Raw genomic sequence first — 24859 nt, forward strand, 5'->3', positions numbered from 1 at the left:
TTTTTTCATCAGTTCTTTTTTTTTGTTGAAGATCCTTGTAACGACAAAGATAAACACTGACAAGGACCAAATTTTGTTTTCTTTTTTATTTTTTTCTGTTTTGTATTTAGTGTCACCTTGTTCTTGTGACACCCCATTGTGGGAGTGTAATCGAGCAGGACACTTTTTTTCTTCTCTCTTCAATTCAATTCATTTTGTATTTTTGCTGCCTGTTTGATTTCTCAGGATTCTTTTCGGTTTCATTTTTTTTTTTTTTTTTTATTTTTAGTTCTGGAGTAACGAAGAAGAAGTTAATTTCCTGTTTTGCTTGTTCAAAAACCCCAAGAAGATGGTTTTTCTTTTTTTGTATATAACAGATTCCCAATGGCAAATCAACTGCAAGGACTATTCTCCTTGAAAAAGAAAAATGCAATTCCCTGATTATGTTTACCTGGACATCTCTGTGAGAACTGTGACAATGGAAAAGAGCGCGTTTAAAGGATTTTATCTGGGTGTCAATGTCAGTTGGATGTCTTCAAGTGAAAGGTTTTCCCTGTCATAACGGTTATCGGACAGAAATTGTCCTTAAATAAGAAAAAAAAAATATATTCGGTTTTGAAAATTCTTATTCTTTTTTATAAACCTCGAAGAGATAAGAATGGTTATTATTTTATTTTTTATTTCAAAACTTTTTACAGGCTTCATTAATCAGCGACATCTGAGAGGCGGCTTATTAAAATGTATGGGCTTCTCTTTCCACTCAGCATGGGAGCAAGAAATCATATTTATGAGCTTTTGTTTTCATTTGAGAGAGAGAGAAAATTTAACAGGAAGAAACCTAAGAAAAAAAACGAAAAGCATAACTATAAGTACCTTGGTGCTTTAGAAAATATTCCAACGTCTAAGAGATCAGAACAAGACGTTCGTTGAAAGAAATCCTTAAGATATGCAAGTTAAATTTGAAATTTTAATTAATGGATAAAGTTGTTAAGAATATTCTAGCGAATAAATTTATTGGTTTACGCCAGTACATGCTGCTATGAAGCTGCTGCTTTACAAAAGTTTAGCTGTTGGAATTTTGAGCTTCTTTATAAGAAAATATTTTAAAATTATGTTGAAATGGAATTATGTGGATTTTTAAATATATTTTGTTTTTTTTTTTAATTTTTTTTTTTTTTTGTGAAATTGTTGCCATTTGAAGTTGATGATTTAAAGCTCTATCAAGTTACGTTGGAGTGCGAAAATTAACTTTTTAAGAAGAAATATCAAAGAGATTAGCAAGTAGCACCATCTTGTTTTCAAAATTATAAAACAGATTTGTTTTGATATGACTTATGAACCTAATAAGTGAATTTCTGTGAGTGAGAAGTATAACTTCAGTAGTGTGTATGTGTACCTATTAGGGTGGGTCAAAAAAATCGAAATTCTTTTTTTTTTTAATTTGGTACTCCGAAAAATCGATTGCTAGACCCCTCTAGAATATACACACCAAATACAAGAATATGTCTTGCGCGTTTGATTATTATAATTTTTCAATTTGTTACAAAATTGGATTTTTGGACCTCAAATATCTATTCAACGGTTAGATAAACGAAAAAAGTATACAAGACCTTTTTTGTAGAGCGTTCAATTTGCTACAAAAATATGAAAAGAAATTTGCTAAAAAGTCAATTAATAAAAAAATTATTTTTTTTTAGTAGAAGCTTGATGTAAAAATGGAAAATTGAAGAGCGGAGGACCTTCCCATTATGATAAAGAGCTCATATTTGGTGTGTATATTCTAGAGGGGTCTAGCAATCGATTTTTTGGAGTACCAAATTAAAAAAAAAGAATTTCGATTTTTTTGACCCACCCTAGTACCTATATTGGTACACATACTTTTTTTGCCGTTTATTCTTTTCTTTTTGTCATAGTTTTAGGTGTAACTTTGGGACTTGGAGCTAAAAACACCTATTGCATAATTATTTTATTTTTTTAAAGAGAATTGTTGAAGCTTTTTTAGTAATTCCAAAGTTCTTCAAAAATTATAAATACTTTGTAGGCACTGATTTGATGAGGATTATATTAGTGCGTGTTTTATTTTCCCTGTGATCCAGATCAGATCATTGTATTTACTTGCGTTACAATAACAAAACATAATATTACTTTTGTTGTAAAGCAAATAAAAACAATGATCTGATCTGGATTATTTTCTATTATGGAATTGTGAATTTTTGCTTTGATTTTCAGTTTTCTTTTTGGGTTCTATTACCAAAATACATGTATTTTCGCCATTTCGCCAAAAATGCACACAGTGTTGCCTATTTAATTGATGCTTTTAATATACCTACAAAATTCACGAAAGAATATTATAGGTACATTAATTTTGTAAGAAATTTAATGATACTAAAAAATAATATAAAATTTGATTTTAAAATACCAAAAATATCTTTTTTCAATCTCAAAACTAAGTATGTCAATTAAATTCTGGTGTAGATCATTTTTAGAAAAAAATAGTAAGAAAATCGGTACACCGATTAATTTTAATAATTTTTTATATTGTTTATTATTTTACCATTGTTTACACACCATTATTGCTTACATATTATACAGTGCTTGCACTCAGTATACGTGAAATATGTTAAGGAGGGGAAAGAGGGCATGCTTCCCAGCAACCCCTGCTTAAACGCACTATTGGATATGGGGTAGGTGCGAAGTTGCTTGTATGCAAAGTTCCTTTGCATTTGAAGAATCTGGAATTAAAGAATCCTTTTGTTGGATACCTTTTGAAAACAAATATGCTTGGTGGGGTATAACTCCATAAAATTCTGGTATGGACTGATGTCGGGCATAAGTACAAAATCGAATTTGCTATTTGGGACTAATGTCCCACTTGAGTGGGACTTGAGTAGGTCATAAGCCCCATAAAAGTGGGCGTAATTACCCTGAGCCTTATTTCCCTGAGCCAACTATAAGCTTTTACTACTTCCGCATTGTTATCGACTTGTTCTAGGACAGCACCAACATTTTGGAAAAGTTTTTCATACAAATTTATACTGGGGATAGTTATAAAATCCATTCAAAGTACTTGAAAGAAAAATGTATGTATGATCCCACTGTACTTTTTAAAGTACATTTAACTTTAGCTTTGCTTATCTCCGTATTTATGTATAAAAATATGATAAAATTTATTATTTTCTTAGTTTTGGGTTTATTTCTAATTGATTATTGCAGAAAAAAGCAAAGCATTTGGTCTATTAATTTTTTTTTTATATACAAACTTTTTCGACCGAAGCAAAAAGAAAAATAATTTAAAATGCTTTGCGCGAAAAGACAATTGCGTACACCCTAATTCAATTTTTTAAAAATATATGTATTGGAAAAATCAAAAACACTCAGTTAAATCTAAAAAGCATCTTAAAACGAATATTTTATGTCCCCGACTGCTTTTGCATGCACATAATATCAATGCATTTCACTGTACTTTAAAAAGTACAATGGGAGAGAATGGGTTAAGATAAAAACTTTTTTACATTGTACTTCGAGATTAATCTCATAAATAGTATCAAAGTGGAAAATAACATAATATTTATGAATAAGTGATATATGTATATATAAATAAGTAAATAAGTTTAGTTTGTGTATATTTAAACATAGGTATGTATTGTATACAGAAAAATAAAAAAGATAAACAAAAAATAAGTTCAAAATGAACTACAAAAGTTAAATTATAGTTATAATACGTTATAATAAGAACAATGAATATAGAAAAATTAAAAATGTTTGAGATCTACTTTCATTCCGACATGTGTTTGATTAGCTCCTTTCGAAATCCCCCCGACGAGTTGGTTCTTTGCAATTGATGTGGAAGATTATTCCACAATCGAATTGCGTTGACAAAATATGATCGCTCTCCTATGGTATGTGTAAAATGTGGTATCGTTAACTTAATGCCTCTAGGTGATTGAAGAAAATTAAGATATTCATTCAAGTACTCAGGACATTTATTATGAATTATCTCATGAAGTTTCAAGATCGATCTAAATTTGTAAAATTCATCCAAACTCATTCCCAATAGCGTTGTTTTAACTTATTTTTAATTGGATGCAACTTACTTATTTCTTATAAAAAAACACTTGAAAAGTTCACACTTTTATTCACTGATTGAAACATTGAGTTTATTTCAGAATCACGACTCTCTTACTGATAATAAAAACCGGTTAGTTATAAAAAAATAGACATAGTTTTATTAAAGTTTTTTCTTTTTGACATTTGGTGCAATATAACAAGAATAAATCGATATGAAATCGATAAACCATATATGGGTTAGTATGCGGTAGAGGGTTAAATTATGGTGCTAAAAAAACATTGTTGAACTTATTTTTTTTTTTTTTTTTTAAGTTCAACCAAATGTAGTTTAGCCTTAATTGTTGTTGAAAGTTAATTGCAACTAGTTTAAAGTTTAACGGTGTCAAAGTTTTAGAGAAAATCCAATATTTCAATAAAAAAATTTCGGCTTTTATGAAAGTATGTATAATTCAATGAAAATTAAGTTTTTTTTTATCGTTTTTTAGGTATAACTGTAATACAAATAACATTTCCATTTCTGAATTAAACAAACACTAAATAAGCCAGTAAAATTTTTTAAGATAAATTTATATATTTTTATCACAGAATTTTGAAAGAAAGTGATATTTTTGTATATTTGTTTTTTTTTTTTTTTTTTCAAAATTCTGTTTTTCAAACCAGCTTTTCCGAAACACTTCATTCAATTATCTTTATCTTATAAATGTTATGTAAATAATTATTCTGCATTTTGATAAAAATCTTTGCAAAATGTGTGAATTTAACTTTTTTTTTTTTAATATTAGTCGATTTTTTTTTCCAATTTTGACCATTTGGCCTTACAAAAGCGTCAATATGTTAACTTTAAAATAGTCTTTATTTAACTTTATGATAGATTTTTAGAGTAAAAAAGACGGTCATCAATTATACTAGTAAGTTGTGTGAAGATATTTCCCGCCTATATACAACTTGATTTGAAGGGCCTTAAAAATTTGAGCACAATGCAAAAAAAAAAAGGAGCACAAGTTCTTGTATGTTAATAAAATATGAAGGGCTACCGAACGAAGTCACAAAAATATTAATATCAATCATGATGATTCATATTTAAGTAGGTACCTATTTCAGAATGAAATTTTAACATGAAACACATATGAATCAGAGAAATTTCGAACCACACTTCCATTTTCATATTTCTACTATGTACCCAATGCTGAAGAAAATGAAGCAACAATTTTGAATCACTTAATTCTATGCCAAGATTTCAAGAAGTTAACAGCAATTCAATTTACTAGTACACTTTGAGTACCTACTATCTTCTAATCTCTGAACTATACCTAATATTTACTTAAGAGAACAAAAATTGAGCTTAAAATTTTAGCAGATGCTATGAACAAATAGTAAGTATCTCAAAATTATTATTAAAAAAAAATATCAACAGAGAACAATAATTACTTATTATGTGTATCGGTTAAAATAGTGTTAATCGTTTGAGGTACACCCTGCAATATGAGTGCTCTATATCTTATCAGTCGATTAATAAATTCTCAAAAAAAACTGATAAGAAATTCTCCACTATGGCTGGTGCGACTGACTATTACAGGTGAGTAAGGCACCAGTTTTTCAACGATTTTCAATGTCTTCACGTGCGTTCTTCTGCCGGCCGGTTTAATAAATTACACAGACGTACTACTTATAAAAACAAAGACAATATTACTTTGTGTATTTAATAAAAAAAAACAAGTGGGTGTATCTATTATGTGAATATAAGTTTTGCACTATAGAAAACATCGATTAAAAAAACTTCAAAATCAGTGAGATCATAATAAATGTGACTTTATTTGAATTTCTAAAAAAGCAATTTTTTATTGAAAAATGTTTTCTTTTACTTATTTTGAATGAAATGAAAAATAATTATTATTTCGATTTCCCCTTCATTCGCGCATTGGAAATAGATTACAACGAGCAGTGTACTGCGTTGTGATCGCCCTAGTTCGTAAAGATAAGCGACGACAAAAAAAAAAGTCATTGGAACAATTTTGAACCCTACAAAGTCAACAAAAGAAAAGTAAGCTCTTGTTAATAACAACAACAAATGAGTACTCAAAACAGGTGAAAGTATTAACTATCTTCTTGTTATTTATCTAGATTAATGCATTTTTATAGATAGATTATTACTTTTTCGGTTGAATATTTCTTGAATTCAATTTTTGTTATCGGAAAAGGATAAGTTATCAAAGTCAAAAACTTAGTTTTTTAGAATTTTAATTTTATTCGACGATTAGTCATGAGACAAAAATGTTTTTTTTTTTTAATAGTTTTTCATTTCTTGTTAAAAATATCGACGAATATAATTTTTGATTAATTTAATCAAAAGGCGTAATTACCATGTATACGTTGTGGTTGGTATTGGTCATTCATTGCAATGCGAAGCAAATTATTATTATTTTTGAGTATACTTGTCGTAGCGAAGTTTTGTTTATAATATTTTTACGAGATAGTTATTGCTCTTTCTCTCTCTTTTAATAAGTATTTTAGTATAAACAGAATGTTTAAGTATCTGGGATGTATCTGATACAAAACGACGCCTTGGCAATGGGGGCTCGACTCAGTCTTCAATTTTTCAGTAATAAAAATTAGCTTTTAAATGAAATACATCCAATTTTTGTATCAACGTGACATTAAAGCCTTCACAAAGAACTTGTACTACCTTGCCTTAAAAACTTGGTTAAAAAGGTTGATTGCAATGACATTGAATATGAGCCCAGCCTCGTTTTAAGTTCAGTACGGACATGATTTCCAAGATGATAAGAAATTGTCAAATTGTTGTTTTATAAACAATCTCTTTATTTTAATGAGAGTTGAAGAGAGTATTTAACTATGTATCTATTTGTAGTAATAATATGTCATTTGTTTTGCAAATAATAAAAAAAAAAACAATAAGAAGAAATTATTCAGATAGTAAATAAAATGATTTAAGTACATATACAATATTATGTTTGTATTGTTGTCTTAAAAGACAAAGACGTTATTGACATTGAAAACTTTTATTAGTACCTAAGTACGAGTATTTCAACTTAATGTTAGATACTGCTTTAAATTGAGTAAATAAAAACAAAACTAAGGGTTTATTTTTATAAGTTCTGCTGCTAAATCGTTTATTTATATTAATTTGTTCTTCAGTTCTTCTTTACTGTTCGAAATATTATTCTTCCTCATTCTTAACTTTCTAAAAATTAATACAGGGTGTCCCGTAATTAAGATAAACAAATTAAATCGGTAATTTTTGGGTGTATTCTAAGGAAAAAAAGAGGTTGTCTGTAAAGCCGGTTTACGGACGATGATTTTACGTGATAACGTCGTAAGAACGTCGCTTTTAAAATGAGTCAATTGTAGAGTTAATTTATTTCAAACAATCAAAATTTACAAGAAAAAGTTAAAAAAAAATTACCTTTTTTCTTTTCTCCTTATATTAATTTTTTTATTTTAAAAGCTTACAAAAAAAATTATACCATTAAAAAGCCAAATATTTCTTCTAAATAATAAAACCATTTTTAAATTTTTACAATGCTTTTTGCGCATTGTAATTTATTGCATTAAAATAATTTATTAGAAACAATCATTTCTTTTGAAAAAAGTGAAAAAATCATTTCCATTTTATAATAAATTTTATACCACCTGAAAGCTTACTGCTTCAGCTCAAAATATATATATCGATCATGTCTATTAGGCATCTCCAAAAAGAGCTAGAATTTTTTGAACTCAATCAATTTTCATCAAAAAAGCAAAAAAACATATAATTTTATGTTCTCACGCTATTGAATCAATAGCAACCTATTAAAAATTTCATATCAGGTAAAAGCTTATAATTTCACCTTTCATATGACGTTTCAATCTTATTTCTCAATGCCTAGAAGAAATTTTAGAATTTTTTAAAGCCAACCATGTCGAAATTAAAAACTGAGATTTCGGTACTTCCCACACTGCACTGGTGGCTGTTCATTAGGGTGTGTCACTTTTGTATATATAAAAAAAATACTCTAATTTTCAAATGTAATAGTGGTCAAAAGTTGTATTAGGGTCTGAGATTTAATAATGTGTAAAAAAAATGTATAATATCGTTCGTATTTGGCTCGCTCAAATCGGTTAAAGTTGTTAAGAAAAAAACTATTTTATATGAAAAAATGATTTTTTTTAAACACTTTTTATTTCGCAGCTTCTTTACTAAGTTTTCAATTCCAACAAATATAAGCTTAAAAGTTTTTTCTTGCAATTATCTTTCACGTGAAAGCCTAAAAATATTTAATATATTTTTTTTGTATCCAAACATATGTTTCAAAAACCTCTAAAAATCCAAATTTCTTCGATTTCTTCCTATATTTTGATCGAGCCAAAGATATTAATTAAAATGAAAATTGTAAACGCAGGATTTAATTAAGATAAGCAATGCAACTTTTCAAAGCTATTACATTTGAAAATTCCATACTTTTTTCATGATCAACAGATCTCCACAGGTGTTTTAAGGTATTTCTCAAGTTTTTTAATTTAACATTGTGTAGCTTGTAGTGAATGTACAGTTATGTGTGATATACCAAATGAAAGGTAACATCATCAGGATACTCAATAAAAAAATTCTAATTTGTATTAGCTTTAGATCAAAAGATAGAACCTGTTAAATAATAAAACTTTATTTTACTGTTATCTCAAAATTTTGACTACAAAATTAATTGAAATTTTGCACAGATATAGTGCTGTCTATTATCTATCTACAATATAAATTTCATTTATTTATCTGTTGAAGAAAAAAAGATAAAAATAAAAAACGGTTAAAAAACTGTAAACAAAACTCCCGTTTTTTGGGTCAAAACCCATTTTGAAATACCAATTTTTGCACATGTATGCGCACAGTCATAGACTACATGTTCTATAAGTTTGAGATTTTTTGAATGCTACAAAAAATTTTTTAAAATAAAAACTCACCCAAAAGTTCCCCAAAATAAGTAGGTGTTTTTTTCAAAAATTAATATTTCGAAACGCAGAAACTTAAAAAAAAATCCGTATCAGACTCCTAATTTTTTTTTTATTATCTTTCGAATGACGTTTTTCAAGTTGTCAAAAAAAACTACCCTTCCTATAATCACTACTTTGTCAAAGGTCTACCTCATGTTTTAGAAAACCATTAATCGCATTTTTAGATTTTTTTCAATGCCATTGTCAGTCTTGCAATAAATTTATCTATTGATTAAAAACAAATTCAACTCTTTACATTGTTGCGTTTAGAAAATAGCCAATTTTTTTAAATTTTTATTTACCCCTATTTACCCTATTAAAAGATGGAATTTTTTAAAATCCTTCAAATGTATTTAACTTTAGGTTATTATCTTTCAAATAAGCTATAGAAGATTTGTGTATCTCTAATAGTTTATTTTTAATTTTGAATTGAAATTTTTGCCGCACTGCGAAAGTGCGAGAGTGGAACGTTAAAAAATGGCGTCACTTTTTTGTGGAGGCTGCCATGGTTCATCGATTGATAAGACGTTATCACGTCAAAAACTTTATGTTTTGTCATAAGGTGCAATAACAGAACAGAATTTTTTGAAGATTACCAAAAAAAAAACACAACTATTGTTACACCAGAGTAAAAGCCAAGAATGTTAGAAAAGAAGCTTTCGATGATAGGGTGTTTGTTTTCGAGGAAATCTAGTAATTAGGATTTGAAATTTTATTTGGAGGTATTATTATTTGTACTAAATGTCAAAGTAAAAAAGTTAAGTAACACAGTTAAGTAAATTGATTTTACGTCTATTTTTTCGTCTTTTTGACGAAAATTTCTTTAGATAAATGAAAATTTCGTTTGTACGTGAAATGCTCTATTTTTGTGAAACTATCGATACTACTGACACCTAAATGCAGGTAGCTCTAACTCTGATTAAAATGATCTTGAAGAATAGTATGCTCTGAAACGAGCTTCGTCAGGTTAAAATCTCTTTCTTTGACAAAACTATACAAATAAAAAAAGTAGAAATATGTTCATAATAAAAAGAGGAACATTATACATAAAATTGCATGAAATAATATTTTTGACTTATTTTAAGAACTCGAAATACGACCTTGTGCTTGAATATGTATAATAGGGTGGTCCTTTATGGGAAAAAAAATTGGGGACGCCCCACAGTGTGGTAAATCACGAATCTAGCTGGACAAAATTAATAACTCGCGTTAAATCAACTTTTTTTTTAAACAGTTTTAAACAAATGAATGTGAATAGATAAAATTCTATAAAAAAGAAAGATTTTTTAAAGAGAAATCTATAATTTCTGCAAAAAGTGGGTCAAAATAGTGAAAAAAAAAATGCATATTTATAGTATTTGAATTTATGTTTCCATAAACATATTTTATGATTGGATATACTTAATTATTTTTAAAAACGCTTGAAAAAATCTCAATAAATAAAAACTCTATTGTTTTTCACGAAAAAAGACAGGTAGAATAATAAGTTTTTATTAATAAATAGACACACGTTTTTGACAGGTGACATACTTGATTTATTTTCTCAATATCGTGTAAAAATTAAAGTTTTAGCAAAGATTTTAATTAAATATGTTTCACAATCAAACAAAATGGCATCACCTTTAAAAATATTTGCAGATAATTAAAAAAAAAAAACTCCTTTTTGTGTGATGCAAACTTGAAACATAAGTGTGTTTGTATTACCTTCCATGTTTTTCAAGTAAATAATGCTCAAAATTTCTTCGTGACCCTATTTTCGGCCTTTTGCACTTGCTTGCTTTTTGCGTTGAACTTGTTTAATTGATGTTCCGATAAAAAAAGCATTATTAATCAATGATAATGCCTCATTAGTTAAAAAATCCAGTGGTTCAGTGGTTCCAGAAGATCAGAACTTAATCTCTTATAAATTTTGATCCTTCTTTCAAAGAAAATTTCGATAAATCCTTTACGGTTTTATCGGAATATGATTTTCCAATTTTTCGGGGAGCGATTTCACTGGTTTTAACTATCTCCTAATGGAAAGGTGCATTTAGGAGATTTTTAATCTTCCGTTTGTTATATTTTTCCCGTTCTTTAAATTTTTTAAAATTCTTTTATACTTTTGTTTCACTATCTACTGTTTTTGTTTATTTACTCAACACATAATATTGGTCAAGCAAGATGAAATTCATGTAGAAAGAGCGGTCCAATGTGTCTTCCACCTTTTTTGTCTTTTTTCCCTTAATTTGAAGCACAAAACTTTTATATATATGTTTTTAATTTTTTGTATCGTCAAAAATGTTCCAAAGATGATACCTGCTCATTAAAATATCAAAACAGCTATCTTTTCGATCTTATTTGGCAGTTTTGACACATTTTTAGAAAATTTGTTTTGTTTGGAAATTTTGACTACATTTTGAAAAGTGAAAAAAGTTGTATGGCGGTCGAGAAAACGCGAATTATGTTAATCTTAGTAAGAACACTCCAAAAAATAATATTTAAGTAGTTTTAGGCCGGAAAAATGCGGGAAAATTAACTTTAACTCTATTTGAAAAACTACTATAATTTTTTTTTAAATTTTCAAACCTTCTGACAGAATTTAATTTTTTTTTGTTTTCAATAGTTGCAATGGTTATAATTCAATATTAATTGAGATTCTTAACCTTCAAATATAGAGTAACAATAATAAATAAAAATTTCGACATCAAAAGCTACGTAGCGTTTTTAATCGTCAACCGAACACATACGAAACTTAAAATCCGAGATAAAGACACAAAAACAACACATGCTTTACTATTACCCATTGTATTGAGAAGCTAAACTTTGATTTGAAAAAAGGGCTAAACTTTTTTTTTTTTTTGTCCAGTTAGATTGGCGATTTACCACACTGTGCGCCCCCTAGATTGGTTCCATATCAGGAAATAAGAATGCCCTATTTTTTTCAAATTTTTATTCCTAACCCTTCCTTCTATCTTAAAAATACGTGGCAATAATTGCCATTTCTCTTTCGATCCTTCAACATTTATTTCTCCCCCGCATTAGATCGGTGTTATCTCATGGTTGAATCCCTAACTACATGTAAATAAATTTTCTTAGTTTCCAGTTTTGTGTTTATACATATTTGTAGCCAATTGAATGGAAAAAAACTTTTTTCTATAAAAGAAAATAACACGCATACGCCACAGTGACCCATTAAAAAAAGAGATCTTTTAAACAAATTTGTGAGAAAATTAAAAATTATTTTATATCCTAGGTAATAAAAAGAGATTTAAATAATTTTTGGTACAGACAGATTTTTTTTGAATATTTCGCGAGTTACCTTACAGCGAGTGATTTGAAGATATTTATTCTTTTGGAATAAATTTTTGTTTATGATACAGTTCACTTAAATTTGTTAAATATACTTATGCTACAACTTTAAATTATTTTAAAATGTTGTTGATTAAAAAATTTTAAACACCTTAACTTTTTCTTTCAGATCCAACTGTGATAAATGCCTCCGCTACAATGTTGTTCAATATATATTTGACAATAACAATTCTTTTGATAACACAAAGTGATTTCATCTTAGCCATAAATTGTCCAGCAAAATGCACATGTCGTTGGGAATTGGATAGTTTAATTGTAGACTGTTCCCACAGAGGGCTTTTTGACTATCCAAAAATCGATGAAGGTTTACCAGTGGATAAATTGGACCTCTCTTTCAATTTATTCCAAGTATTTCCCACCATCTACACTGGCATTAGTTCTCTCACTTATCTCGACCTATCTAGAAATAATATTCAAGAAATTGGTGATGACACACTTATTGGCTATGAATCACTGCGAACTCTAGATTTGTCAAATAACAGCATACAAAGTTGGGATGATATCAATCCAAATGTTGCCTTTCAGCATGCTTACAATCTTCAAAAGTTGTCATTAGCTGGAAATCATCTTGATAGATTTGCAGATAATCAAGGAACTCCTTTGCTAATGAGTGATATGCTTGCTGAACTTGATCTCAGTAATTGTGGTATTAGCCAAGTTGGAAATGTCTTGAGTGGAATGCCAAGCCTGCAGAAGCTTACTTTATCTGGCAACAAATTAAGGACCCTAACATCACTTCAATCGAAATCGCTAAGAGCTCTTGATGTTAGTAATTGTAGTTTAACAGGGTTATCATCGACTCTTGTAGAAAGTCTCCCAAGCTTGGAAGTCATAAACCTTTCATGGAATCCAGGTTTAACCTTAGGAACCAAGACTGGAGAAGTCTTACAATGTCAAACTCTGCGACAGTTAGATGTCTCATTTTGTAATATGGACAATATTGACTTGGGTGGAATGCCAAATATAGTTGTAGCTTTATTAAAAGGCAACACTTTACGAAGTATCAGCTCAACAATGTTTACCAACAATACAGAACTTGAGCTACTAGACTTGTCAAAAAACGCCATTCGTCAAATCGATCCAACTGCCTTTTCAACTCTACGAAGACTCACCGAATTAGACTTATCATTCAATGAAATACTTCGCCTAGACCGAAATCAATTCCGCAACAATGATAACCTAGTTGCTATCAACTTGAGTCGCAATATTTTCACTCAATTTTCGAAATTCATCTCAAATTCTTTGAGAACTGTTAATTTGAGTTCATGTGAAATTCTAGACATTGACCCATATGCTTTTTCCGGCTTCAAAACCCTCATAAATTTGGACTTGTCAAATAATTTGATATCAGAGTTTCCCGAAAATATGAGATCAGAGACTTTAGCTAAGTTGGATTTGAGCATGTGCAGGTAAGAATTTGAGTTTCACTCAAAATTGTGTCAGTAAATTTGAGTGATTTTCAGATTGACAATAATTCGAAATACAACATTTGGCGGTTTTCCTGAGCTTGGTATTCTTAAGCTTTCAGGAAATCGTTTTACCAATCCCTTTAGACCCGAATACTTTCGAGCGAATATCTTTTTGAGTCAAATTTGGTTGAGTGACAATATGTGGCGTTGTGATTGTCACGATCCAACATTTATGGCTTTTTATGATTTTTTAACAATGAAACCACAAAAGGTAAAAGAATTTTCAAAGATCCCAAAGCTTCTAAACAAAATTTTGTCAAATTTCAGCTAAAAGACAAAAGTAACGTTAAATGCTTTAGTCCGACAGCTTATTATGGAAAAAGCTGGGAAAATGCCTGCATGACTGTTTGGTATCCAGTTCAAAATGAAAAAGCTGCTCAAAAGGTCTGGACAATAATGTTTATCCTTTTGATAATCATGGGTTGTCTTCTAATGGCTACATCTTGTTTCCGAAATTTCGTCAAGAGACAAGTTAAACGAAGAAATCGTCGGGAGCAGGAAGAAAACGAAGCTGAATTGGCTGAAATGTAAGTCTTTCCCTCATATTTGGTCATCACTATTAATTTTTTTGATTTCAGACAACGAATAAATCGTCGACTTCTTGCCCAAGACGCTCAACAAAATGCTCCAAATACACAAGAACTGATGCTTCCTACTTATGAAGCAGCCTTATTGATGCCGAAATTAGACAGAGGCAGTAAGTCGATGATGGACTTGTCATCAACCCGAAAGCCTATATCGCATAAAAGAAGAGATCTTGAGTCACGTGGAGAGAGAATAAACGAAGAAGAAGCCATATTAGACCATCATCGTTACCGCAGTGAGGAACTTCTGTCAAATCGTGACAAAGAACGGACAGCTCACATGGGAACATTCCGAAGAACTGGTCGAATTGACCACAATCCGTCAGGAAGTCGTCGTTTCAGTATCGAAGATCTACGTTTTCCAGCAGCACATTTGAAATCTCAAAACCTTCAGAGTGCCGAAAGAATTGGAAACTTCCAAAGCTATGAAAACAGTCCTTATACTAAAAGACGACCAAAATATCAAGAAGAAGTTCCAGTATTTAAACGAGCTAGTATCAGAGATAGTGTGGAATTCCTTACTGATTCGGAATACAATAGTAAGCCTGGTAGTCCTTTTGCACAACGACGTCCTCAGATTGAAGAAACTACTGCATCATCATTGTCTCTTGGAGCTAAATTGCTGAAAAGTAAAGTGCCAGCTGATAAGAGTTTTTTAACTGTGGCTGAGCATTTTGGTCGTGATCCGGATGAAGTGGATAACAAGTCCAGATCACTTGCATCAAGTTCAAGTGATTTTCAAGTAATGCGTTCGTCAGATGTTGATTTGGCATCACTGCCAGATTCACAGTCGTCAAAAAATGATGATGAACCGGTTGTTGTGGTTCATACGCCAGTTAGAGAAAGTAAATTTTAGATAAATATTTTTTTGTTTCTATTATTTATGATTTCCTTATTTACATTTGATAGTAGAGAAAAATGATTATTAGATAAGTTTTAATGTTTCCATTGGTTAAAAAAAAAATTAAAGAATAATTTATTTAAGAACCAAATTTAGAGTTTTCTTTTTATTTTCGATTTCATGAGAAGATTTTTTGCTATTTTTAAAATTAATTTGCATCGTTTTTCTTGTGGGTTTACACAATCATTGGGTTTTGGTCTTTACTAAACCGTAACGAGGTTTGTGTCAACACTTTATAGCAACCTATTCTTCAGCCATATTAGTTATATTCATTGTATATATATTCTTATAGTATTCTCATGAAGTAGAATTTTCTATTTTGCGTCGCCACCGCTGGGATCGCTAGTTTATTTTATGTTTGAACCTCATGCAGAAAATTGAAGTGCAGATCTACCAAAAGATGTCGCTAAAGTATTTTCATGGATTGATAGTACTATAGAAATATATATACAATGTTATATTTTTTTATGTTTTTAATTTTTAAATGAAGAGGGCGCAATGCAGATTGGTTTGTATACCAACTAAGTAGGTACACTCCGCATGAAAAATTTGACAGTCGTGAACAAAATGTGTCCGAAATACTTTTGATGAGGAAAATTTTTTAAAATGCATTTTTCGGCAAGGACCTTGGATTTTTTTTCGAAAATCTCTAAAAAAAACTTAGATTTAGGATTTTTATACTTGAATGCATAGGCCAGCTAACCATAAAACTATATCTTTTTACCAAAACTTGGTTTGAGGGTTAAGTTCGGAGATATTTGCTTTCGAAAGTAAGAAAAACACATTTTTGTTTGCAAATAATTCAGCAACCAGACCTCCCAAAAACTATTGGTTTTCATTCGTAAATAGAACTTAAAGAGACCTTTCTTTTGATGTCTCACTCGATGGATTTGGAGGAAATTTTTTTAAATGCATTTTTTCGGCAAGCGGTTAACCTTGGATTTTTTTCGAAAACCGAAAAAAATTGATTTGTAATTGTTTCACCTGAATTGACAGGCCTGTTCATGTTCACTATGAACTCATATCTTTAAACCAAAACTAGTTTCGAGGCTTAAGTCCGAAGATATCTGCTTTCGAACGTAAGAAAAACACATGTTTGGTCGCAAATAACTCTGCAACCAGACCTCACAGAAACTGTTGGTTTTCACTCATGAAAAGACCTTGCAAAGACCTTTCTTTTGATGTCTCATTCGATGGATTTGGAGGAAATTTTTCAAAATGTATTTTTTTTCGGCAAGGGGTTAACCTTGGATTTTTTTTTCCAAAATACTCAAAAAAATACATTTGTGGTTTTTATACCTAAATGCATAGGCCTCTTCTTTATGAACTTGCATATATAAGCCAAAACTTATTTCAAGACTTTGGTCCAAAAATATTTGCTTTTGAAAGTACAAAAAACATATTTTTGGTTGGAAATGCTTTTGCAACCAGGTCTAAGAGAAACTGTTGGTTTTCGCTCATAAATAGAACTAAAAAAGACCTTTATTTTGATGTCTCACCCAAAGATTTTGTAGGAAATTTGTAAAATGTATTTTTTTTTTGACACCTTCTATTTTTTTCGAAAATCCAAAAATATTGTTTTGTAATTTTTGTGTCTAATCTGCAAACCACCGATGCGATCTTTTATAATAAACAATTTATTTTATTTAGTCAAAAATAAAAATATATTTACTTTATTTAAAATTAAAAAGAAATCCATTTACAGTTAAAATTAAAACAATATATAATTTTATTTATAAAATACAAAAAAAAAAAAAAAAAAATTAACAGAAAAAAAACTATTATAGCACTGCAAGTAAGATTTTAATTATATTTTAGTTTGTTAAGTTTCCTATTTTTCTTCTACAAAAAAATGTAATAATAATAATAATTAACAAAAAAAATAATATTCTTAACAATCATATTGAAATTTTTAGAATTACCATATAAATAAAAAATAATAACTGAATATTTATAGTAGCTGGTATTTTTAAACTTAAAATTAATTAAAACATTCAAAGGAAACAAAATGTGCAGTGCTTATAAAAAAAAAATTAAAATTGGTATTGTTGTTATAATATTTTTAATAAAATCATAATAATTTTGTTTTTTTTTTTATATAACACGGCAGTAAACATACAGAAAATATATTTAATAAAAAAAAACCTAAGTCAATTTTAACCACATATTTTTAATTTTATACAATCCAAAATTTTATTTTTAAGATTTGCTTTAAAAAATATTTTTTATTTTTAGTTATTAACTTTGGTATTTACTACTTTTTTTTTTTTGTTTCTTTTTTATTTAAAAATCCCTTACTATCTTTATTAGACTAAGATAAATTTTAAATAAATATTACAAATAATACAGATGATCAGTTTTTTTTTAATATAATTTTTTATTTTGTTGGTTTTTTGTCGTTTTAAATTACATTTTAAATGTATTTTAATAATTCTTTTATTTGTTTTTATTTTTATATTACAAAAATATATTAGTTTTTATTTTGTTTTGCTTGAATATTAAATTTTGAATGAGGAACACACGCACCAATGGTACACAACAAAATACAAATTTCTTACAAAATATATTTATTTTATTTATTTTTTTATTTAAAACTTATCACAATAGTTTCTTTTTTATTATTCTTATAATAAAAAAAATATAGTTATTTTTAATTGATATCTGTATTTTATTTGATGTGCGTTGAGTTGGGAGAACAGGCACACAACTCTGATGGGAAAAATCAGAACTTTTGAAGTTGGCTTTTTATCTTACAGATTTATGTTAAAAGGATGCAATAATTTGTAGGGAAGTTTAAGAAAGTTTAAATAAACTCTTGTTGAAATAGTAGACTTTCTTCAATTTTTTTCTAGGAAAGCTCATGTTTTAGAATTTTCTTTTTTGAATTCTTCTAGTACTTTAGTAAGTTTGGACTCTTGAAAATTGTCCATTCGTATAAAATGACAAAAATAAGAATTTTTTTTGAAGAGCATTGGGCGCCATTTAAGAAATATCTTCACTTTCTTTCTAGTAAAGCTGATATTTTAGACTTTTTCGTCAATTGTTCTAGTACTTTTGCAAGCTTTGCAGTCATGAAAATTCTCGATTTTCATAAAATAAGAAAAATAAGAATTTTCGTGAAGAGCGTTGGGCGCCATTTAAGAAATTATTTCATTTCCTTTTCAGTAAGGCTCATTTTTAAGGCTTTATCGTCAATTCTCTTAGATCTTCGGTAAGTTTAGGACCAACGAAATTTCTCCATAGTCATAAAAAGAAAATGAATGAAGAGCGTTGGGCGCCATTTAAATAGCTTTTTTAAGACCATATTTTGTTTTGAACAATATTAAAAAGGACACTTTCATGGTATAATAAAATATGAAATCACTTATTAAAAATTACAAAACAAAAACAAAAATTTAAATCACGTAAATTTACAAATTATTAAATATTTTTTTTATATAAAATTACAAATAACCTACAATTAGCCTTAAATTTTTAAATTTTAATTATTGCTGTTGTTGTTCTTCTTGCAGATGATTTTGTAGATTTTGTTGATTTTGCGTCTGTGTTGGTGATTCAGGTCGTGTGTGAAGACCTACCTCATCTTGACCGGCAGCTGCTGGCGCTACTGTAGTTCGGGGTCTTACAACTGGGGTTGTAATAATCTCACCAGCATTTGATTTACTTCTCGTCACAAGCATTGGGGTCTTTGGTCTAGGTGTTTCGGTCAACTTGATTTTGACTTTACCAGTTTCTGGTGAATAGACCGGACTATAACGACCGGTTTTTGGTGAAGAAGGCAAATATGGGTCATCATCGTTTTGGTAATTCTGTTTCGATGCCCTTGGGGATTTTGGTGGAGGATAGCGGGGAATTATTCGGTGATTTGGGTCATAAGGTGGTTCGGTATATTCTGGCTGACGAATTGTTAGCTGACTAGGTTCTTCCTTAGGCAGAACGTTGTTGTTTGATTCATTTTGAGGTTTGCTATCGCCATTTAGTAGCGGCTCATGGGTCTTTTTGTCTTTTTCATCTTCATAGATTGTTCGACTGTTTCCGTTGATGGGTTTGGCCATATCTTCTTTTTTCTTCTCAGTTATCAAAGGAGCATGTTCGGTTCCGTTCTTTTGGATTGGTTTGCCAAGATTCTTCTTGTCCATGTTCAAAAGTTCTGTGGAACGTGGATTTTCGGCATCATGGGCACGATTTCTAGAGTTTGTCTTGCACCGTTTGACACCAACATAAAGAATCAGACCGAGAACAATTAGTAAAATGACTCCCAATAGAACATAGGTATTTTTCGATTCTCCATTCTCATCTCGAGGAACCATAATACTCGCCTTCTCAATTCCATTGCCATTTTCAGGGGTCTCAGATGAGTCTTTTTCCTCAGAAGCATCTTCTTTGGGAGCTTCAGATTCCACATTTTTTACTACAACTGGAACTATGATATCGTCTGTTGCAGGTTTTTCTTCAGAGTCCTCTTCGTTAAGTCTGAAGATATGCAGATTTGGACCCATTCCACTGCCTGAACCATCTTCTTCGTCTTCTTCCATGGCATGTTCCTTTTCTTCAATAATGGGACTTGATACTTCACCGTCACCCGAACCCTGGACAATTAAATCAGGAGCATCTGAAGATTCTTTTGAAGATTTCTTGTTATCAATTGGCATGAACACATTACCCAGTTCTTCTTCATCGACTTCGTCCTCCTCACCAGATCCTTCAACGGCGGGAGCATCACCCATCATCAATTCGTTGTCCTCTTCGTCTTCGCCAAACCCCAGAGTAGCCTTCTCCCTTTCACACATTTGTGATTGTTTCACTTGCAACCAAGGTTTGCCTTTCACCTCACTCGGGTAAGTGCATTTGACCAGACTTTCGGTATAAACATGTTTCTCCTGCAGCCAATTCCTTACGTCTAAGGTCTCACAGGAACAATTTATCTGATTATTATTCAGTTCGATCGTTCGTAGTTTCGATAAATTACGCAGTTCTAAAGGTAAATAAGTCAATTCGTTGTGGGACAAATCCAAGTGTTGAACATGCAATGGTATTTTTGACAACTTCCCCGATGTGATACTATTATTTTTTAGATTTAAAGTTTTCACTCGTGGTCCCAATCGGCCAACTTCTGCGATTTCGTTGTTTGACAAATCGATCGAAATTAAATCGCGTAGCTTTTCCAGCTGATGCGATGGAATTCGGGTCAAATTCATATTGGATAGATCAATGGAATGTATTGGCAGATTTCTGCTCTTCATCAAACCATTGAGACTGGTGCATTTGGCATGATTGTGCGGTATGGCACCGTTTATAACATTACAGTGGCAGTCATCGGGGCAGTCATATGTGTTAGCTAAAGTCACTAGGACTAGAGCAAATAGTGCGAATAGATTGATTTTGATTTGCGACATCTTTCGATATTTAGTTGTTTGTGTTATCTGGAATGAAAGAGAAACAAATATAAGAATTAGTTGAGGCAAATTTGAAAATATACTCAAAAAGTTTAAAAAAATGATAGTAATATGAACAAAAAGTCTTGGAAACAGGGAAATATTGAATGAAGATACCAGTTTAGTTATTACCAGCTTAACAAACTTTTTTTCTTGAAATGAATCTACCTTTTTAAGGCCAAAATTCATTACTGACTGGACTATTTGTTATAAAAACAGAATTTAGAAAAATTATTCGAATTGCACGAAACTGACGATTTTGCAAACTATAAAGCGTACAAACATAATTTTTGGTTATATCGTTGTTTTAAAAATTATTATTTAAAAACTGATATCAACAAAGATAGATAAATTCAGCTATTTTACCATTTTTAAAATTTTAATCCAAAAACCATTTTTTTATTTTTTGAGCACTCCTAGAAAATCCCTACACGCTTTAGACTTTAATCACTTTTGCGTTAATCAACATGGAAAAAAGAAAATATTTAACAATCGTGAGAACCCTACGAAAATAACTATAGGGCAGGTTTTGGTTTCGTATACAAAAATTCAAATTCATCATAACTTTATAGCAGGAATCCAAGAAAAGTGGTTATCGTCATTCCATTTGTCCGTTTGTAACCGTTTTTATTGTCGAAACGGGTTAAAATCATTTTGTACACCTGATTTTTTTATTTCTTGTTAATAACTCGCAAAAACTGGATAACTTTTTCAAGGTATTGGAACTGTCTTGAATGATCCTAACAATTTTTATAAACAAGTCTTTAGTTTTTAGACAACGTAAATCTTTTGATAAACATTTTTTAAATATCATTAATAAATAAATCCCATAGTACGTTTTTTTACTTTCGCCCAAACGAGCATTTCGATTTCAACAAATATTTTTATTTATACAACTTTAATGGAAATCAAAAACAAATTTTAGATTAATAAAAAATGGTAGTTTTTTGTTGAAGAATAAATTTTTCGATTTTTCATTTAAAATTTTGGTTTAGAGTAAAGATTAAATTTAAGCAAATTAATGCCCACAGGACTTACAGTAAATTATCGTGATTTGTAGTTTCCAAACTTTTGTTCACTGTGGCATATGCGTACTTTTTTTCAAAGATTTTCTTAATTTTGTTTTTTTTATAATTGAAAGTAAGTTAATCAGGTATATTTTTAAATGAAAATAAATTTCATTTAAAAAAAAAACATGTATTTTTCAGATTCCTCAAGTTTTTTAATGAATAAATACATAAAATAATGAGTGAAAGTGTCACACCCGTACACGGTTAAAAATTCTGGAGTATTTTTTAATACAGCTCTTGTATTAAAGCAATTTTCAATACAAAAAATCTTACATTTTAATACTTAAAAATTATTAAAATTATTTTATTAATCTTTTTTGTATTAAATTTCAATATGAAAGTATTAAGTTTACTACTTGTTATACCAAAATTATTTATATTTTGTACACTCTCTTTGGTGTAGGAAGTACACCCTATGGACATAAAATTCACCAGACTGCATACGTGGGAGACGTCATATTTTTCCATGGCCGCCATTTAAATAATGAAGACAACGATTAATTATTTTACTATAATAGTACTATATCGGCCTAATTATCCCGCATTCTTACTTATTTTCGATTCGTTTATATTATAATAAGAGAACGCTTCTAAAAAAAATGTAAAAACAACAAAAAAATTATTATTTTTGAAAAACTGATTTTTAAAATCGAAAACAAAAATCATAAATTCATTGAAATTTTTGAGTCGCTTGATTTTTAGACGGGGTAGTATCTAAAATCAGTAGATGGAATTTGTTTCGTTCTTAAATTAGGCACTCAAATTCATATTTAATCATTAGTTAATAGTATTGTGATAGAGAATAATTTATTTTCATTTATTTCATAAGAAATAGTGTACATCAAACTATTTAAGGTCAAAAAATAAACTATGGTTCAAATTATAAATCAGAATAATTTAAATATTGTATTTTATCCATAGATTTATTGTGTTTTTTCAATTTCAAAGGAATAATTTTTCACCAAAAACCAGTTCATTTTTTATACCACTAGCTCTATTTATATACCAAAATCGGTTTAATTTTTTAACCAGCGGAGTTTATTATATACGAGAAAATGGTATATTTTTTATATTCAAAATGCATATCACGAAAGTGCAAAAAATACTCCAAATATTTTGGTGTATTTTAGACTTTTGTTCTACTTGAGCATGTATGAATTTAACACCGCTGTATTACATTTTAATATAATTGTATTACATTTTAATATAATTATATTAAAATATAATACAAATTAATTAAAAACTAATATAAAAAGTATTAAATTGAAATACAAGAATATTAAAAAAAAATTAAAACTACAAATTTGTACTAATATGAAGGCATTTGTATTTTTTCGAAGCAAAATGCATACATTGCAGATCAATTTCGATCGGCAATAAGATTTTACATGCCACAATTTGTGAAACAGATAAAATAGAGACAATAAATATCACCATTATTTTCATTTATGATTAATATTTATTTTCAGTAATGAATTTTGGAAAAAGAATATAATGTTATTAACTTTAAATATATTTGGTATTGAATTCTTATTAGATATTAATATTAATATATACAACTATATTAAGTTTTAATACATTTTGTATTAACTAAAAAAATTTAATATTTGCCATGTATTAAATTTCAATACTTTTTAGACCTAAAAGTATGTAATAAAAAATACTCTTACTTTTTTAATATACCTATAGCAATGTGATATGTTAAAAAAAATTTCACGAGGGTACCATAGTTATTCTTTTAAATTGATGTCAAGATGTTGAACAAATAATATTTAAGATTCATATTTCAAATGCCCTCAGGGTTTACTCAACTTTGGCACTTAAACTGTCAATTTTTCAAAAAAAAAATAATTTGAAATATCAATATCTATTTTTTTTTTTTAAGAAATCTCCTTTTACTTTTCAACTCATCTTTATTGTAAAGACACAATTAAAAGTAAATTAAAATAAATATTCGCCTACTTGTATCCAAGCACTTTGCCTTAAGATGTAACATCTTACAAAAGGTGGCAAAAAGTAGAAAAAAAAATACTTAAAGATTTGTATCTTGTCGATGATGAATGATGGCGTGAGGCACGTGTGGATTTCATTGGCAGATATTTGCGCCCATTAAAATGTCTCTTGAGTGTGTTAATGTGTATATCCTGTATAAGTTCCTATTTTTTGGTTTTCTGACAAACTTATTTTTGTATATTTCAATTGGATGATGTATATAATAATTGATATTTGGACACGTTGATTACTGTCCAAGGTTTCCGTCCAAGGTGTGTCTTTCAATATAATTGACAATTTAGTCTACAAAATTATTTTTTATTTTAAATAGCTTTGTTTTTTTTTATGAAAGAAAAAATTCAAACCGTGTAGAATAATAATTCCTGTTTTTAAAGACGTCAAAGTTTTGAAGATAACAAGCATAATGACGTGCCTTTTTGTTGCAAAAAAAAAATTGCAAATAGAAACTTATCACTTAAAGTCTATTGCAAAATGTGTCAAATTTATTAAGACAAAGAAGAAGACAAGAAAAAAAAAACAGCTTAATCCTCGCTATAATCTCCAGCCATTTAGTTTCAACTTAAAAATAAATATAAAAAAAAAAAACAAAATGAAGACAAGCAACACTTAAATTAAATAAATGACTTCCATCATCAGAGACGTCAGTGCCAAAATGTATCTTTTGTCACCTACGTTTCCAGATGACAGTTTTTTAGCTTCAGACTTACTGAATTCGTATGTGTTTGTGTCAATTGATAAATTTATTCGCTTGATTATAATAATTCATCCACAAGCCCCCGAGATATACAATGAAGTCTAGTGGCAGTCTTTTTATTTTTTTTTTTTTTAAATAAAATTAAAAAAAAAAAATAAACTCTATGAATAGATTCGAATAGACCCAACAAACCAGTCAGTCAGACTATGGGGCATCTTATTCAGCAAACCAAAGTCCAGCTCATCCCCTTTAGCCAGTTCGAACCAGAGATGCAGTGTGTTTTTTCTAATAAATCTGCATTGGTAATAAAGAGTT

At 29.2% G+C, this 24859-nt stretch overlaps 2 protein-coding genes across 2 annotated transcripts in view; one reads left to right on the forward strand and one right to left on the reverse strand.

Moving 5' to 3' along the window:
• The first annotated feature begins 5799 nt into the window (after positions 1–5799).
• Positions 5800–15423, forward strand: LOC129905619 (insulin-like growth factor-binding protein complex acid labile subunit). Its single transcript, XM_055981147.1, has 5 exons — positions 5800–6088; positions 12488–13787; positions 13842–14058; positions 14115–14374; positions 14426–15423. Exons 2-5 carry the CDS (start codon positions 12517–12519, stop codon positions 15285–15287), a joined length of 2610 nt encoding a protein of 869 aa, XP_055837122.1. The 5' UTR covers positions 5800–6088; positions 12488–12516; the 3' UTR covers positions 15288–15423.
• Positions 15424–18667: 3244 nt separating this feature from the next.
• LOC129909326 (protein windpipe) overlaps positions 18668–24859 on the reverse strand; it is a 77613-nt gene continuing 71421 nt past the window's right edge. Inside the window, exon 2 of the mRNA XM_055986415.1 lies at positions 18668–20755. Within this exon, the coding sequence (XP_055842390.1) occupies positions 18818–20728 (1911 nt within the window). The 5' untranslated portion in view covers positions 20729–20755 and the 3' untranslated portion in view covers positions 18668–18817. The remainder of the gene's footprint in view (positions 20756–24859) is intronic.

This window comes from Episyrphus balteatus, chromosome 1, assembly GCF_945859705.1.
Source record: "Episyrphus balteatus chromosome 1, idEpiBalt1.1, whole genome shotgun sequence".
NCBI lineage: Eukaryota > Metazoa > Arthropoda > Insecta > Diptera > Syrphidae > Episyrphus > Episyrphus balteatus.